Genomic DNA, 16,726 nt, shown 5'->3' with positions numbered 1-16,726 from the left:
ATCAGCCTTTGAGGCACTAACAACACCGTGTAATTTACCAACAACAACATTGAATCCGGAATGGATACAATGGGTGAATTCAATCACAACGGACAAAGTATACTATTACTTTGATCCAGAACTAGAAGAAATGGAAAATCTAGAATATGAAAGAACATTCCCTCTGCCAATCGACATTCTGCCTTTAAGTCACTACGCCTGTATAATTTATACAGACGGACATGCTCAACCCCCCGTTTGGGGAGAACAGGCATACAACCCCACATGTGGGATTACAAAAGAAGTGTGGCGCGGAGGTAAACTAAGACCTCTATTAACAAAAACACACTCAGTAGAAACTAATTCAGAACAACAGACTGAAATATTAGCATTGAAAATGGCGCTAGATAATGCGGATCGCGAATTCCCGACACTTATAGTGTCAGATTCATATTACTGCGTCAAATCATATAACAAGGATTTGCAGACATGGATTCAAAACGGTTACAAAGATGACACAGATGCACCAATAAAGCAGAAACTGCTCTGGGAACAAATAGCTCTTTTACAAAAAGAACTACCAAAGACTCACGTGACACACTCACTGAGTCATCAGCGTGATGGCGTTCACGTTGCAGGGAATTCATTAACTGAAACAGCCACAGCGGCAGCCACTAAATCGGCTCCCGTAGTTCGAAAAAAGCGTACATTAAAATACATTGACGGTGAAACAGTGCTGGCGGTGAAAACGTCATCAAAAGGCAACTGCTCAGCGCTACCGATCAACTATCCACTCAATTATACATACATAATCGATGCAAACTCCGTCCCTTTTGCTCGAATCCCTGGAGTGGGGGATAGAGTGATTCCAAACATGGACAGGAGAAACTTGTTAATCGCAGACGCACATATGGGCGAGGGTCTCAGACACCTCAAACTAAAAGATTCTCTGGAAGAATTACAATCAAGGTACTGGTGGCCAGGCATGAGCCTGCATCACACCATGTTTGTAAAAAACTGCCCAAACTGCAACAGAGATTGCAGTGGGGAGAGAAACAGTTTAATACCTTGTCGTTTTACTCCAGGAAAAATCAAGAGTAAAAAGCAAGGCTTGCGATTAACATATACAGGCTAGTTTCCACTTATAATGTAGATCACCAGCACTCGGCTGACGTCTGGACTGTTATACAAGATTTGCGAGTCTAAATGGCATATACGCTAAGAGCATGCTACGTTTGACCATTGTTTTCACTCTAGCCCTCCAGCCTGAGGGGAAACATGGCCAAATGAGCATAGCACAGCGGGAATCTTCTCACTTCCTTCCTGAGGGATACGGGATGGTGTAAAGAAAAAACCAAGGCATAAAGCAATCTATAACGGAAAGGATATTAGGTTCGGGAGCTGGGTGGGTCAAACATCTAATAAGTGTCCAACGTAGTCTAAATAACCTGCCAAGAAATTCTCTGAAGGGATTCAGTCCGTACGAATTATTATTTGGAACTAGGATGTTGATCTCTGACCTTGATAGTCAGACTTCAGTGGTGAAAGAAAAAAGCTTTGATATCAAAGACCGTTTGGCTATTTTGCAGGACTTAAACAAAACAAGAAAAGACCTGAGCAACATAAAGTTGAAACAGCAGCCAACAACCACTGAAGAACCACCACCTGTCCCAGCAAGACCTGTCTGGATTCCAAAAGTCGGGGATCTAGTCAGAGAAAAGATCGCGGTAAAGAAGGAATTTGGGCCTTCTTACAGAAAAGCAGTTCCTGTCTTGTCTGTCAACGGGACAAGATCAGTTGTACTACCGCCGCTTGCTGGTAAAAAGGAGAACCGAGTTGTATCCATCGACCTGGTAAAACCACAATCATGTGGCCGATAACAAATAGTAGGCCAAGTGGACTCCCAATAAGTAGCAGAACACCAAGGTTTGCTACCAGTACAGAGGACCTAACTAAGAGGCTCATTACATTCGAAACGCCTACAGAAGAACAACAAGGACTATGCAACAATGCAATGGAACTTAGACCTCTGAAAACCCAAATAAAAACATTTAGCAGAGACACACCAATCTACAATGAAGTACCAAGTGCAAATGCAAGAAACAGTAATCCTGAACCAATTGGAACAATTGACAGAACTGCATCCGGCTACTTCATAAACTTCGATGATTCCTCTGAAGGCTTCAGTGAATCAAAGACACAGCCATCATCAAAAACCTTTAAAGATAAAGCTAAAGAACTTTTGAAACAACTGAAAGAAACATATCTGATTTCTCCATGGCTTGAATTTTGGGTGGGTTTTGGTGCATTTATCCTCATACTTTGGCTCATCATGGTACTAACTTTGGGACGCTTCATTGAGGGAAAATATGCTAAAATGGACACAGCAAGTCAGAAAATCAACTTGATCCTCAAACCACACACATCTTCACACGTCGAGAAAAAAGAACTTTCTTCAGCCAACTTCACAGCCAATCCTATACCGGGTGGGGTAGCATGGGACAACACTGACTACGAAATCTATGGTCCGGTTGAAATCCTGAAATATCCACACCAAATTAAGATCTCTTTGAGTGACTTTGTAAAACCAAGCTCATTTGCTGATGATTGGGACTTCGAAAGCATTAATAATATGATGTCTGACTTAGTAAGGTCTGCTAAATTTACCAAACATGATTATTTGCAGGGTTCTACAAATTATGATAGTATGTACTGTTATAACCACTATGGTAACCATTTTCTACATAGATCTGCACAACCTAGAAATGTTTTAAATTATAATCAATGGGAACATTGTGCAACACCTCCAAAAGGAAGCTCAAGAACCGTTTACGACAAATATTCGTACTTTTCAGGTTTTAACATAAGTAATGCTGAAACATTTTATTTCAAATTGTCAAATAAGACAGGGACAAAGACCATGATAACCAACACAAAATTGATATATTCAGACTCATTCTTTGAACAAATGAATACTTTTGGTTTTGATTATTGGGACAAAAATGTTGAATTGAAAAGTGTTTGGGGCACAAAAGAATGGCAAGTACAGGGTATAGAATCTTTGTTTAGAGCCTGCATGATCCCAGAACAAATTATATTTTTAAATGACACTGTTCAACAAACAACCTGTCTTGGCCTAGCCAAAATCAAAGACTTAAATAAACCGTCTATTCCAAAACCAACAATGAACAGCAATAGTTCCACAGAAGAAGAGATAGACGTAAATTATGTATTAAACCAAAACAGAACACATCCAGATTGGAAACAGTGGTTGATCTGGCCCACAGATACTAATAACTGTCAAGACAGATTCCTGAACAAAACACAGGGGTTCAAAATGACCAGGCCAGACCCTAGATATCCTCAAAGACATCACCCAGGGATAATAACCACCTACAGTGTGGGCAAATTATGCCTTCAATGGCTACAAACTTCCACACTGGCAGAAATTAAGCAACACCTAACTTTACTTACTGATGGTGCTGACTTGCGTGATTTCACTATGGGACCACGCAAACAGCGTCAAAAGCGTTTCATAGCAGCCTCTGTATATGCAGCATACAATGAGGCCTGGAAGGTTAGTCAAATTGAAACAGCAGAGAGAATACGGGAAATTGACCGTATTAATTTGGAAAAATCACTTTCTGTAGTGGACAATGGGTTAATGACTCTGTCCTCCAGAATTTTTTCTTTGGACAGCATTGTGTCTTCAGCAATCGACATATTATCGCAAGACTTACTGTTATTACAACACGGTCAGTCTCAATTGCGTTCTATTGTACAGCTTGGCTGGACGTTACAAAATCTGCGTTCAGGCTATGTGCCTTGGCGTTTAATCAACACAACGTCACTATTCTATATCTTTAACCTTACTGATAGACAAATCAGTATGGCCCAAAAGGGAGCTGATTATACAATCCTGAGCATTGAGAAACTTGAGAGATTACCAGTGACAATGTCAGAACGACCTGTCAGTGAATGGATAATACATGGGATAATAAATATTCCAATATCAACCTTCAGGTTTCAATACTGCCAAAAATATATACAGGCTGGCATGTACGAGAAATTGGGAAACGGGTACATAAAAACAACATGGAACCTGCCCTATTCACATGCATGTGTCAGTAATAAAGGACAGAAAGTGTTTCTTAGTGGCAATAATTGTGCGATGTCACTAAGCGGCACACTTCTGTGTAACGGAATTAGTTTGCATGGAGCCTGTGAAGGGAACTCAAATAACCTTTCATGTCACCAGCAAGGCGCACCTGCAACAGAGATAGAACCATTCTTTCAAAGACTCTATAATGGGAGTTACATTCTAATTGTAGATCGCAGATGTTGTAGTCTTATGCCCGGGACTCCTTATCTCGTAACTACGACTGCGAAGGTCAAGTGCTGTGGACACTCATTGTTCCCCAGCTCCTTTCCAGACAGGGAGGCAAGGGCATGGCCCAACTTGAAAATTACTTCTATTCGAATAGATACTTTAAGCAGAATGAAAACAGTGCTTCTTCAGACGCCGACCAGGCTCACGTCATCAAAAGAAACGTATGATCTACAAGTCGCAAGGACGACTGCAGAGATACATACATTATTATCAACTAATTCCCCCATACATTTCGCAGAAATCCTGAATGAAATCTTAAATATTTCTGATACCAGTGGGGTCTCACAAGTATTTAAGACAGTATTTTCGATGGCATTAACACCATTCAAAGCCATACTGGGTATTTTTCCAGATTTCGTCCACTCGATTTTTGGCGGTCTTCCCCTCATTTTAGGACTGATTGCAGGAATCCTATTCCTAGTCCTTATATTTCGTTATGGCAAACCATGTCACAGACAAAACACCTGCGACAAGGGAAGAGACAATCCTAGACATTGGATACCGGGACCGGATATCAAGAATCCTGGGACTATCCCGGCTTAGAGACCTGAACATGACTTGGTTTCTATCATTTCGACCTATGTGGCAACGATGTGTTTTACCTGTATTAAGGTGCCTGCTATGCGGAGAAGAATGCGTGTTAGACACCTGTCTGACGCTACAATCGGATGCGCCAATGGATGCAGAAACATTGTGGAGTCCGATCAAGGCTCATGCTTTGTCCTGCCCTCAAAGGCTACCAATCCTGATGACGGCATTCGTGGAAGCTTCACCACTACGATTAAGGGGTAGTGAAGTACAAGATGAAAGCAGCATCGATCAGGTACGACCTTCTGTCAGCAATCCAAATCAGAATGTCAACGGAGACAATCATGCGCACGAATGCATGGTTACACCTATTTCCGAGTTAGTGGAACTCTCCCAGGAAGCTGTTGACAACTTTTTCGAAAGCCTAAATGATATGATGTTCTCACCAGAGCAGAAATAGAGACTTTTGAACAAACTCGTACAGGGCGTTCCCTGAATTTGGCCTTCAACTTTAATAATAGAGTCACATGAACAAACTTCGCTCCAGTTCACGGACAGCAATTTTTTCAGCAGCCCCAAAATATTTTTGCATATTTTTCGGGACACTATCTTCTGCTTAAAGTAAGAACTATTCTTAGAGAAATAAGTTTTCTGAACTTAGATAGCTTATAGACTTTAGCTGCCCGCTGGCATGTTCATAAATATTTTATTCTGTGATGAAATGGTCTCCAATTTTTTTTCTGTATTAAGAGCCATTTCATGTGTAAATTCTCATATACCGAATAGCAATAATGTATACAAATGCGTAATTACTTTAGCATTATTCTACAGCTTGAGTGCATACAATACATATGACTGCAATTTTTCCGTATATTTGTAAATTTCAAAATGCATTTATGTATTTTGGGGTGGTAAGGTATACACACTACTCTATAGTATGTTGTCCTATGTTTTACTATGCATAGATTAGTAAATATGACCATAGTTAGCGTGGAGTGGGTGTGATGTATTCCTATAGGTTCTGAATCGATCCCCCTATTCCTGACCCTATTCTGGTTAACAAACCAACAAGTTAACTAGCAGTCAGCCCATGAGGCAGCAAACCCCCATGATGCAGATACCGTTATCTGACGAAGCCACACTACGGCACAGGAACGTGTTATCTGATTAGGTCATAACGCTTGCGATCTAATTAGACAAGCGATATTCCTCCAGCCCCTGATAAGGCATACGGAGTTCTCATAACAAATCAAACCTATGACAACCTGGGAAAAACCCTGCGGCCATTGTTTTGATTTCACCGAGAACTTCAGCAAAAGAATGTGCTAACGACCTGGTCGTATGACATCCTTATTGACGTATCTATGTCCATCCTTACATCAATCTCGGCACCTTAAAGGTATAAATATTACCGATATTGCCCTATGCAAACACACGCGGTGGTGACGAGACGGAGCAGCCATACTTGCCGAAGCCCAGAGCAGAGCAGACCCAGCTGGCGCAGCCCCGCCTTCCTGACGCGCTGAGAACGAGACGCGCTGCTTTCTCCTGCCGAGAAATCCAGCACCGGCGCTTCTGGGTAGCCCTCGCAGGCAGCCTAGAATATCGAGACCAGAGAAGAGAGATACCATCCCTCATTCATCCTAACTTCCAGGTACAGAACTGAATAACCCCTCGCAGAGAATTCTTTAGTCAGTCACTTGGCAAAAACAAACTTAACTTAAACTGTAACTTTCTATTTCCGCCCACGTATTAGGCTTAGGTCAGGTACACGGGGTAGGCGTATTTAGAAACACCAGTTGAGTACGTTTAGTCAAATGTATATGTGTATGTAATATATTTTATTCATTTTAAACCTTCATATGGCTTAGAAACCATATCAATGTTTTTACAGTATTATTTTATACTTCTGCTTCTAATGTATGCACTTTACTTAACGATAAGTATTGCAATAATATCGATCCATTTCTCTTGTATGAGAAAAGAGACTGATCAATAAATAACATCTTTTTATTGAACACGCCCGTCTCTTCCTTTTCTCTACAATCTGATGAGACTAAGAATGCACGTACTGACTGAGTAAAATAAATTGCCTTTTGTTCACACGACTCTCGAGATACACTCTTGATTAGGGGAGAGCAAAGTTGTCATGTTCTATGGTTGTCAGAAACTAAAACCCTTCTTGTCTATCCAGGGAGGTTCAACTCCTCCTTGCCTATTCGAGAAGGTTTCTAGTGAACTCTGAGCTAGCTGGCAAACCCAAAACTTTAAGTCTAATATCGACAGTAGTAGACCTAGTTAACGTCTGGTCTAGGCCTATACTATTGAAGGTATTATTCCAATGCGCAGAGCCTATTGGGATAATAGGAACTACACTACAGTTGAGTCGGCCCTGATGGTATGATCCTACCAGTGTGGGGACAGGAAGCAGATGAAGTATGACTCTTACGTGTGTGACACGTCCATAAAGGATGACTTTCAATGTATAATGGAAGCAATTTTCTTTAATACCATTCAGAATTTGCAGGTCTGTTCTACATCAAAAGGTGGAGATACAGCACATCTGTTGCTGTGCTCCAATAGTCACTGTATCCTATTTGCGATTATTTTGGCTCCAAGCACCCACAGTCTCCATTGAAACGCATTAGCACGAACTCAGATTTTGACCTCCGCACCCTGCCGCCCTTTTGCTGCTGCAGGTGCAGTGTTGGTACTCACCTGACCCTCGCTTCTTGCTGACTTTTGGACCTGAAGACTAAAATTGTATGTTGCACACATACTTGTGTAAATGCATTGTTTCCTCCACAGGAGACCATTGAACTGTGCAGAACTTGTTTAAAGTGTCGACCTATTAAAAGTAAAAAGTATTTATATTAAAAAATGTACTTACCTTATCGCGAAATCTTAGTCTTAAAATAAGATACAAAGCTTATTTTTCTAAAATTGGTGTTGGTCTCCGTTTTGAGTCGTGTCCCCATTATTGGTCAGTTTTGTGCTATACATGTCTTGCACTCCTCTGTGTTAGGCCGAAGGCTGCTCGCCCACACTACCACATAGGGCACTTTGGGTTTTACATTGAGCCTGTACACTTTGGGGAGCCCCTGGACTCTGTGCGTGGTATAACCACTCAGTGGCATACCATATACAGAGCCAATTTCCTAAAATAGCAACAAACGCTCAGCTGTTTATGGCCCAGGTTTTAAAATGTCCAATAAATTAGCCTTAGTGTCTACTGTAGGCCACTACAAATTCAAACCCTCTGGAGCCCTGTGTACAAACACTGCAAGGAGACACTCTTTGGTACTGAATGCGAACGCCGCTGGAGGATGAACTATCAAAATGAAAATAAGCTGAAATATTTTGAAGCACTCAAGTTTTAGCATCAACAAATTAGGAGAGCGCGGAGGGAGTTTTACATTGAGCAGATAGATGCTCCTCCTCAAAGAACTTATTTAGTATGGTAAAACAACTTATTTCCCTAGACGGGTCACTGCAGTACTGCAGGCTATTGTAATAAAGTAGCTGGTTTCTTCATATGCGACCTTCCATGATAGCAGCAGGAACTATAGCTTTTCTCCTGCTAAAAAGGATGCACGGGTGGAGGATACTTTTATTTTTCACCCTTCTGAGGAAAGTGACGTTCTAAAACTTATGGATGCAGTCAAATCCAAATCGTTTATGGAAGTATGGGAAGAGAACTTGGGGGTGGAGTTTCCACTTGTGGGCTGGTTGCTGAATCCTGCGGAGGTCGACAAATTAGTTGTTAGACGCTGGAAGGTGTTCTGCTAGCAATAGGATTTTGTGATTTATTGTCCAATGCCAAACAGTCTGAGAGAGGTGTGATAACTGTAGAGAGGGTATCCCTCCCTCCCCCCCCGTTTTTATATAAACTACATAGATGTCATATTGTCCGTCTGGAATAAGACAACTTTCCCTATCAGGCGAGGTAGAAATGCTTTGAGAGCTAGTTGAGCAGCTAGAAGCTCTAGTTGTTGATGTGGCGACGTTTGTGTTTCGTGTCCCAAAGACCCTGAACTGAGACCCTGAACTGTTAGAGGTTGTAATAAACACCACCCTGTAAGGAATGAGTCTGCTGTGAGCACAACTTGTGAAACAGGGTCAATAAAGGGCCACCCTTTTGACAAGTTTAAGGTGTTCCACCACTGTAGAGTGATGGGAGCAGTGGTCTACCAAACACTAGATCTTTTAGTTGACCCTGTGATTCATTCCATTGGCATGCTAAGCATTGCTGTAGAGGACGCAAGTTTAAGCTTGCATGAGGTACTATGGCAATGCATGATGCCATCAGCACTAAAAGTTGCATGAAAGTTCTTACTCAGATATTGGTTGCTATGGAATTGTAGTTGCAGTGTTTGAAAATTGTGAATTCTGGCTGCATTGGGATAAGCTAAACCGGACTTTTTAGAATAGCTCCTAGATAGGGTCGCAGTTGTGTAGGTTAAAGATGGGCTTTTTTGCACATCCCAATTGAAGTTTTATTGTAATTTGAATGGGTTGTAAACGCTGGAGATGTGTGTTGGCTTTTATGAGCTAATCGTCTAGATATGGGAAGACATTAATTTGTCTTAGATGAGCTGCTACTAGTGCTAGACATGTGGTGAATACTCTAGGTGCAGTAGTTACTCCAAAATGGGAGCACTTTGGATTGATAGGGCTTTCCTACTACCACTAATCTGAGGTATTTGCGATGTGCTGAGTGAATAGGGATGTGAAAGTGCGTGCCAGTTAAGTCTAGAGCTGACAAAGTTGTATTAAGAGGTGCAGCACTTAGAGTGTGACCATATGGACGTGTTCTTACAGTATGTAGAAGTTTATAGGTCTGAGAGCTAGTATTGGTCGTAGAGATCTGTCCTTTTTTGGGATTTGGAAGTAAAGGGAGTAAACCCCTGAACCTTGGTGTTGTAATGAAACTGGTTCTATTGCTCCTTTTGTTAGAAGAGTACTTCTTGTTTGAGCAGTTGCTGTTGCTCTGGAGAGTTTGTGAATGTGAGGTGGAATATTGGGAGAATTGCCAGTGAGCTCCAAGCAATAACCATGGTGTTATGAAGTAAATTTGTAGGGAGATGGAGAGGTATGTGTTAGGGTACCTCAACCTCTGACTGATTGTTCCCTCTGTAACCGACCATGTAAAATATTCTAGAGGGGAGGATTGATTTTGTATTTCATATGAAGATATGTTTGCATCTGTGGAGGTACTTTTGGAGCATCCCCTATAAAATGAGCAGTGAAAGGAGCCTCTGGTAGAGAGTGACTGTAGTGCCCCCATAGATTTTGCTACTTCTGCGTCTTTCTTCATTTTCTTGAGTGATTCATCCACTTGAGGACCAAAAAGATGTTCCTTGTCGAATGGGGCATTTAGCATTGCTTGCTGTACTTCTGGTTTAAACCAGAAATTCGTAACCATGCGTGTCTTCTGAGGAGAGCACTCGTGTGGACTCCTCTGGCTGCAGTATGTAACACGTAATAGAGGAACTGGAGATTAGTTTTCCCTCCTGTACCAGTTCCTGCCCTCTTTCTGTGCTCTTATGGGAGACATTGGAGTAAGACTTTTTTCGTCCCAATGGGCTCTATCGCATATAGCCAAAATACCTTTTGTACTGGCTATGAGAAAGTGATTGGCTGATTGCAAGCCCACTCTTTTACCCGAGGCATCTATTAGCCTGGACTCTTAGTCCGGAGGTGGTGCATCCCCTGTAGTTTGGGAATTTGCACTTTTATGGTCATTGGAGACAACCAAGGAATCTAAAGGCATCTTGCCCTAATAAAAAGAGGGTCAGATGGTGGGGGTTTATATTTATCCATCCTAGGTGTTAAGATACATGCCCTGACTGGATCTTTACAAATTTCCCAAGCGTGCCTCATCATACCTTTTAACAAAGGTAATGATTGTGTTGTCCTATGTATGGTCCCTAATGTTTCAAATAAGAAATCTTCTTCCAAAGAGTCCTTGTGTAAAGTAACTCCATGGTATGTAGCTGCCCTAGCAATTACCTGTTTGTATGAAGTATTGTCATCAGGAGGGGAAGGATTAGCAGGGTATAGATCTGAGTCTGCATCTGTAGAAGGATCTATATTGTAATCATCCCATGGATCTGACGGTGGTTGTTCATAAGTGTCACCCCCTATATCAGAATCTGTACGTGGAGAGCCCTGTGGAGAAATGGCTAGAGGGTCTGATGGTGGTACAATAGATACTGGTGAAGAGGGTGGAGGGGTAGGAGAAATAGGGTGAAGAGTGCCAGTAGCCGTGTCCTTCAGAGGGATTTTATATCCAGTGTCTATCTTTCTTTTGGAGGAAGATATTGCTGTTTTTCTGTAATAGGTCTAGTATCTGGATTTCTATACAGTTCTATACAGTTTTTTCTGTTTTGGATCCAGGTTTTGTTGCATGGTTTCCAAAATTGGCTCTGGAGGCTTTTGAAGAGTAGCCTTTTGTTTGGGTGCCAAAATGTTCTGTAGTGAGCTGGAGTGGTCTATTTTTTTGTCTTTCGGAGCCAAAGCTTAAGGTGGCAAATTGTGTTATCTCAACACGAGCTTGAGCCAGAAGGCTTGACGTGTGTGTTTGGTGCAGAGCTGGAGGGCAGGGCGCTGGAAGCGGAGTCTTGTGCCTACCATGACCAGATGGCAGTGGTGGCCCAGAAGCCTTATGTTTGATGGAAGCTAGTTTTGTGGGTAAAGGAGCTTTGGTACTGATGGCACCTTGACTGGCTGAACGTCCTGGGACTTGAATACTAGGTCCAGCTCAGAATCGGAATCTTGGGCGGAGAAGGCCTCTTCTTCCTATGGTGCAGAGGTTTAGTTTTCTTACTGTTCAATATCTTCTCCGAAGATACTGGGGGCCTCTTTGATATTTTGTCGCTGCATTTCTGTCGAGCCCAGCAGTCGTTGAGGGTCTTTTTCGAGTGGCTAACAATTTTTTGGGGAGATTTTAGTGTAGACAAAATTTCACAAAAGTAAATATAAACGGGAGAATACAGACAACCTAAATAGTGGCAGAATCAACCAGTCTCTCTGCCGGCATTCATTAGGTTTGGAAATGTGTCTGTTATAACCATTAATCAAAGCAATCTTAATAGCAACATCACCTCTAGTCATAACCTAAAACAAAAATGCAGAATAGACACTAGTGCACACACACATTATCATTTAATAGCTTGCCAAATACTCAACACATTCAATAACTGCCTATATCTATTGCGGTTTCTTCACTTGAGATGCACTCACCTGCATGATTACACAAACTGCCTCTCAGGTTGATGAGTCAGCAGTGCAACAAAGGTGTTCTGAAGGACAAAACTATAAAGCCTACATGGAACTAAGTGAGAGTGTACAGGACATATACACTGATCAACCTTCAAATGGGAGAATTTATTGAAGAACAGCGAGACAGAGCTCTGCATTGCCACTAATATACTGAAGATTGTTTAAAGAGTAAACACTTACGAATACATTGTCAGTTTGTCCAGATTGTCGTGCATGTTAAAGGGATACTGTTCTCCCAGTTGAAATAGTTTTTCTATTGCTTCATATATAAATATGAGACAAATAAGTGCAGCAAACGCTTCCTCTGTAAACCGAGTGATGTAGCAAACGAGGCTACTTGCATCTGTTGCTACCAATAGTAAGCAGAAAAATGCCGTCCATAGACCAATACTGGTACGTAGCGACAAGTAGGAAAGCCCATAATCTCTGTGCAAAAAGGAAAAAAAGGAAATCATTATAGTTTCTAGTACTCACACAAACTCTTAAAAGGTTTCATCAATGAGTTCTTAACAAAAAAATCCAACATCATATTTCTATACAAATCAGTAGCTGCTCATCTTGAAATTTTGGCAATGACAGGGGGAACATGACAAGAACATTTCCGATACTTTACGTGGAAGTTGCATGCATATTTGAACTAAGCACTGAAAGTGAGAAAGGTGTGATCATCACGCTAACAAAATGAACCACAACAGCCCTACATATATACTTGGACCTACACACCCTTCCACCTCGCCCAGTTAGAATATCTAACTCCGTGGCACCAAATATTGAATTTTTGGAGCAACCATTTCGCTCTTTAATACAAAGACAGTACACTTGGATTAGGAGAAACATGTGATTTACTATAATTGTTTGAGTAGTGGTCAACAGTATTAAAAATTTACCAAAAAAAGTTTCTGAAAATGCATTTAGGAAGGACAATATCCCTTGATTGTACACCAAACGAATTCTGAACAGACATTTCCCATCCTAGTGTGCATCAGCTTACCCTGGATATTAAGAGCAAGTGGGAAACAAACCATGGGTGTCCCATTCTGTACAAGGTTCCAATTTTTCAAATAATTAGTATTATAGTGCAGCACAAGGAGCAGCCAGAGCGCTCTTCAGATTACTTGTATACCAGACGCACTTCTGTGCTAAGCGATCTTCTAGTAATACTGACTGATCAACAAATGTCAGTTTTCAAGCAATTCTTTTTGCACTTGAAAAATTGGTTCACGGGTGGTTGTCCTTTAAAGCTCTTGGGTGGTAGTTGATATAGTGTACCAATCATTCGGTTTGCGATGTTCATAGGCTGGAATCTTTTACATATCCTTAATATCCCCATTAATTATCTGCATTTTTGTCTGGTCTTGGGATTTCTTTTTTTAATGGTTGTTAATAAGCCTTCAAAACCTTCCCGACAGCAGGTATACATTACAAAAAGGATACAATACATGCACGCTGTTCAAACCTTCAATTGACGTGAAGTAGTGTGGCTCACTGGTTAGAGGCGGCAGACCCGAGAGCAGAGGACGGCCCGGGACCAGGGTTCGATTCCCGGCGCGGCAGGTTTCTGGACCAGGGTCAGCGGACTCGATAATTCTCTCGCCTCGGTGCCCACTCTGATCAGCGATCACACTCGGCAACTCTGGGCATTAGCTTGCCTCATCTTCACTAACGGCCCCACCAGACCGCCGGGGATGCCTGGTCTCACCCTGGAGATACCCATTAAGGGACCATCTCTCAGGGAAGCCAGGAAGGGTTTCGCAGCGGTCGAAGCGCCTTGGGACCCTACGGGTAAGTAGTGCGCTATATAAATGCCTATACATTTACATTTACATTTACTGCCAAATTACATTGATACCTTAAACCACTAACTAAGCTCAAATGTAAAGGCAATTTGAGGAAACCAATCCGGTCTTAACTGTACGCCTGATGTAGTCTGTTTTAGTGAAGAATGTTAGTACATACAGTATTTTTGTGCATTACAAATAGGTACTTGGAACCATGTTTTGCACTCTACATCTCATTTCTTGATAATTGTTTTGCAGTAAAATATTATATTAATGTTTTTTAAGATGGAAAATCTATTTCCTAATTTCGTTTTGTGATGGAGAAGTGCGGTGGAGAATTTACAGCATCCAAAATAGAACATGAAACAGGATAGCAATACTATGTACTCTGGAATTTATATGAAACCTAGAAGAGCACATTAGCTGCTAACCAACTACAACACAATCCGACTAACTTTGGCTACACACTGAACATCGAAGTAGTTAATACATGCTCTTCAAAGGCAACATGTACAGCTATTACTTCTCATTTTGTATACTAGGGTATGTTAAACCGACACAAGCAGTCCAGTCATTTAAGGCTTTCTGGTAGATTTTCAAAACAATGTCAAATGGAGGATAACTGTCGTGTAGGCTGTATGTCAGAATATCAACAATAAAAATATTCACTCCAGAATATAGACCTACTCCACACCCACTTAGTTTGGAGATACATGTATACTATTGACTTGAGTTGCTTCAAGATAAGTGGATGTGGAGAAACAGCGTGGGAGTCTATATTTAGGATTTGATATTTATGCAACAATTAACATTAGCTATTCGGGTAGTACACCAAGAAGTATGGCATTCTGGATTGCATTCACAAGATGGAGCAGTGACAACACCTTAAGTCATGATACGTATACACTACTCTTCAAACAGGTTAAGGCATCAAACAAAATGCAAATTTACAACACAATCAACCGGGTCGACATTATTTTAAGGAGTAAACTATCACTTTTGCCAAATTTTTTGAGGACAACACAGAACTTTTTAAATATATGATCGAAATACATTTAGAGTGAACAAATTGGGGACATTTTTTTGGGTACAACACATTAATTTTACAAGCTATTCCGCCACCACAAAACTAGATAACGGTATGCTCTACATTAGTACTGACTCTTCATATACCTCGATAAATAAAAACAAAATATACAGAGCTTTATCATTAGACAATTCAATAGTCAAGTCATTTATGCAAAACAAACTAAAAACAAAAGAATTACTTACTTGCAGAACTTAAATAATATTTTTTCAAATACAAGAACTGGCCCTGTGCTTCCCAGTATTGTGAGAGGTTGTCCAGCAAAGAGTGAGTATGCAATTCCTGTCAAGGATGCTCCAAAGAGAGATTCGATTGCACTCTGTTTAAGGGGCGAGAGAAAGAAAAAACAGCCGCTATCGTGCATTGTTGGCATGATGGGAGAAGAGCTGAACATATTGACATTTTGTATTTGGAGTTACAGGCATGCACAGTAAAAAAAGAAAAAAGGGTCAGATCCACTATTTCTGCATCAGAATATATACCAAAACACTGGAACATGCATAGTAATATAATACGATCTCTCAAACACCTGCTTCTTTGAAGCTTCAACTAAGGTCTTCAATTTTTGGGGCGAGCGGGGGTTGAGAGTGTGTGTAGGACTTACACAAATCGCTATGTTTACAACTGGCAATCTGGTATTGCTCTGAAAAATGAAGTATGTGGAAAATCGCTGAACATTCTTGAGATAATGTACATTAATTAGCACGCCTACATAAAGCATCTCATCGTGCAATATGCAAGATGCTGCCCACCCTTTTATCTGCAGTGATGGAATAAAATAATTGGTGGGTCTCACCTCGTACAATTGAGAACAAAAGTACAACCTGTCTGCAGAAACAGCATTTAACATTGAATGTGGTGCTCATGGAAGGTGGCAGACTAATGAAAAGCTCAAGTTTTGCATTTTAGTTACAGTACTAAGTGAGAAGCTCAAATGTTTCACCGGATCCTGGTCAAACTCTAGCCTTACAAAAGGCACCAAAATAGCAAATGCTTGAGTAATGTAAGCTTTTTATGACACATTAGATACTACAGAAACATTAAAGTACATCACACAGCAGTAAAAGTAACATTGTGAATAAAGGACCAATTGCTTCGCCAGTACCAACTGTGGCAAAGAGCTCATCCGTCCATAATATCCTCATGACCACCAACACATGGAGAGCTTGTACACGTGTGGCTAGGCCCACAATGACTACTTAACACGGGTGACAGGCACCCTTACCCCATACCCTTTCCAGTTATGCCGCCTCTAAGGGTACCCTTAAATTTCTATCACAGGACTGCAGTCTGAAAACTATTTTTTCTACGGGCATTTGTAATAGTCATCTAATAACTGATTTACTCTAGCTCTTCTCAAAATCCAACAAATGTGAATGGATAACCAAAGAGGATGCAGAGTGAAGGACGCTTAGGCAATGCTAGACTGCAGAGAGAGAAGGTCTACTGTATGTGCAGGTGATCTTGGATACTGGAGACCTTGGTGCTTGATCAAAAAACTTGTGATTGTGAATCTTATAATCTTCTGTGCCTCAAATTGTAAATTTGTGTCACCCATTAGAGTAATCCCTATATGAGAAAAAGTTACCTCCAAAAATGCATCATTTACGATTTGGGGGGGGGGGGGGGGGGGGGGGGGGGGGAGGGGGAGACGACAAAAGACAGTATATGGTGCTGCAC

At 41.2% G+C, this 16,726-nt stretch overlaps 1 protein-coding gene and 1 long non-coding RNA gene across 3 annotated transcripts in view; one reads left to right on the top strand and one right to left on the bottom strand.

Annotated features, from left to right (window-relative positions):
• Nucleotides 1–16,726, bottom strand: part of SLC4A7 (solute carrier family 4 member 7) — a 441,084-nt gene that overhangs the window by 171,001 nt on the left and 253,357 nt on the right. For both annotated transcript variants that reach the window (XM_078663959.1, XM_078663958.1), the window contains 2 exons: nucleotides 15,232–15,365; nucleotides 12,362–12,607 (listed from right to left, as the gene is read on the bottom strand). In XM_078663959.1, the coding sequence (XP_078520085.1) occupies nucleotides 12,362–12,607; nucleotides 15,232–15,365 (380 nt within the window). The remainder of the gene's footprint in view (nucleotides 1–12,361; nucleotides 12,608–15,231; nucleotides 15,366–16,726) is intronic.
• LOC144784879 (uncharacterized) overlaps nucleotides 1–16,726 on the top strand; it is a 334,923-nt gene that overhangs the window by 256,974 nt on the left and 61,223 nt on the right. The window lies entirely within an intron of this gene.

This window comes from Lissotriton helveticus, chromosome 10 (genome assembly GCF_964261635.1).
Source record: "Lissotriton helveticus chromosome 10, aLisHel1.1, whole genome shotgun sequence".
Taxonomy (NCBI): Eukaryota; Metazoa; Chordata; class Amphibia; order Caudata; family Salamandridae; genus Lissotriton; species Lissotriton helveticus.
Note: the sequence above shows the minus strand (reverse complement) of the source record. Positions and strands in the feature narration are given on the sequence as shown.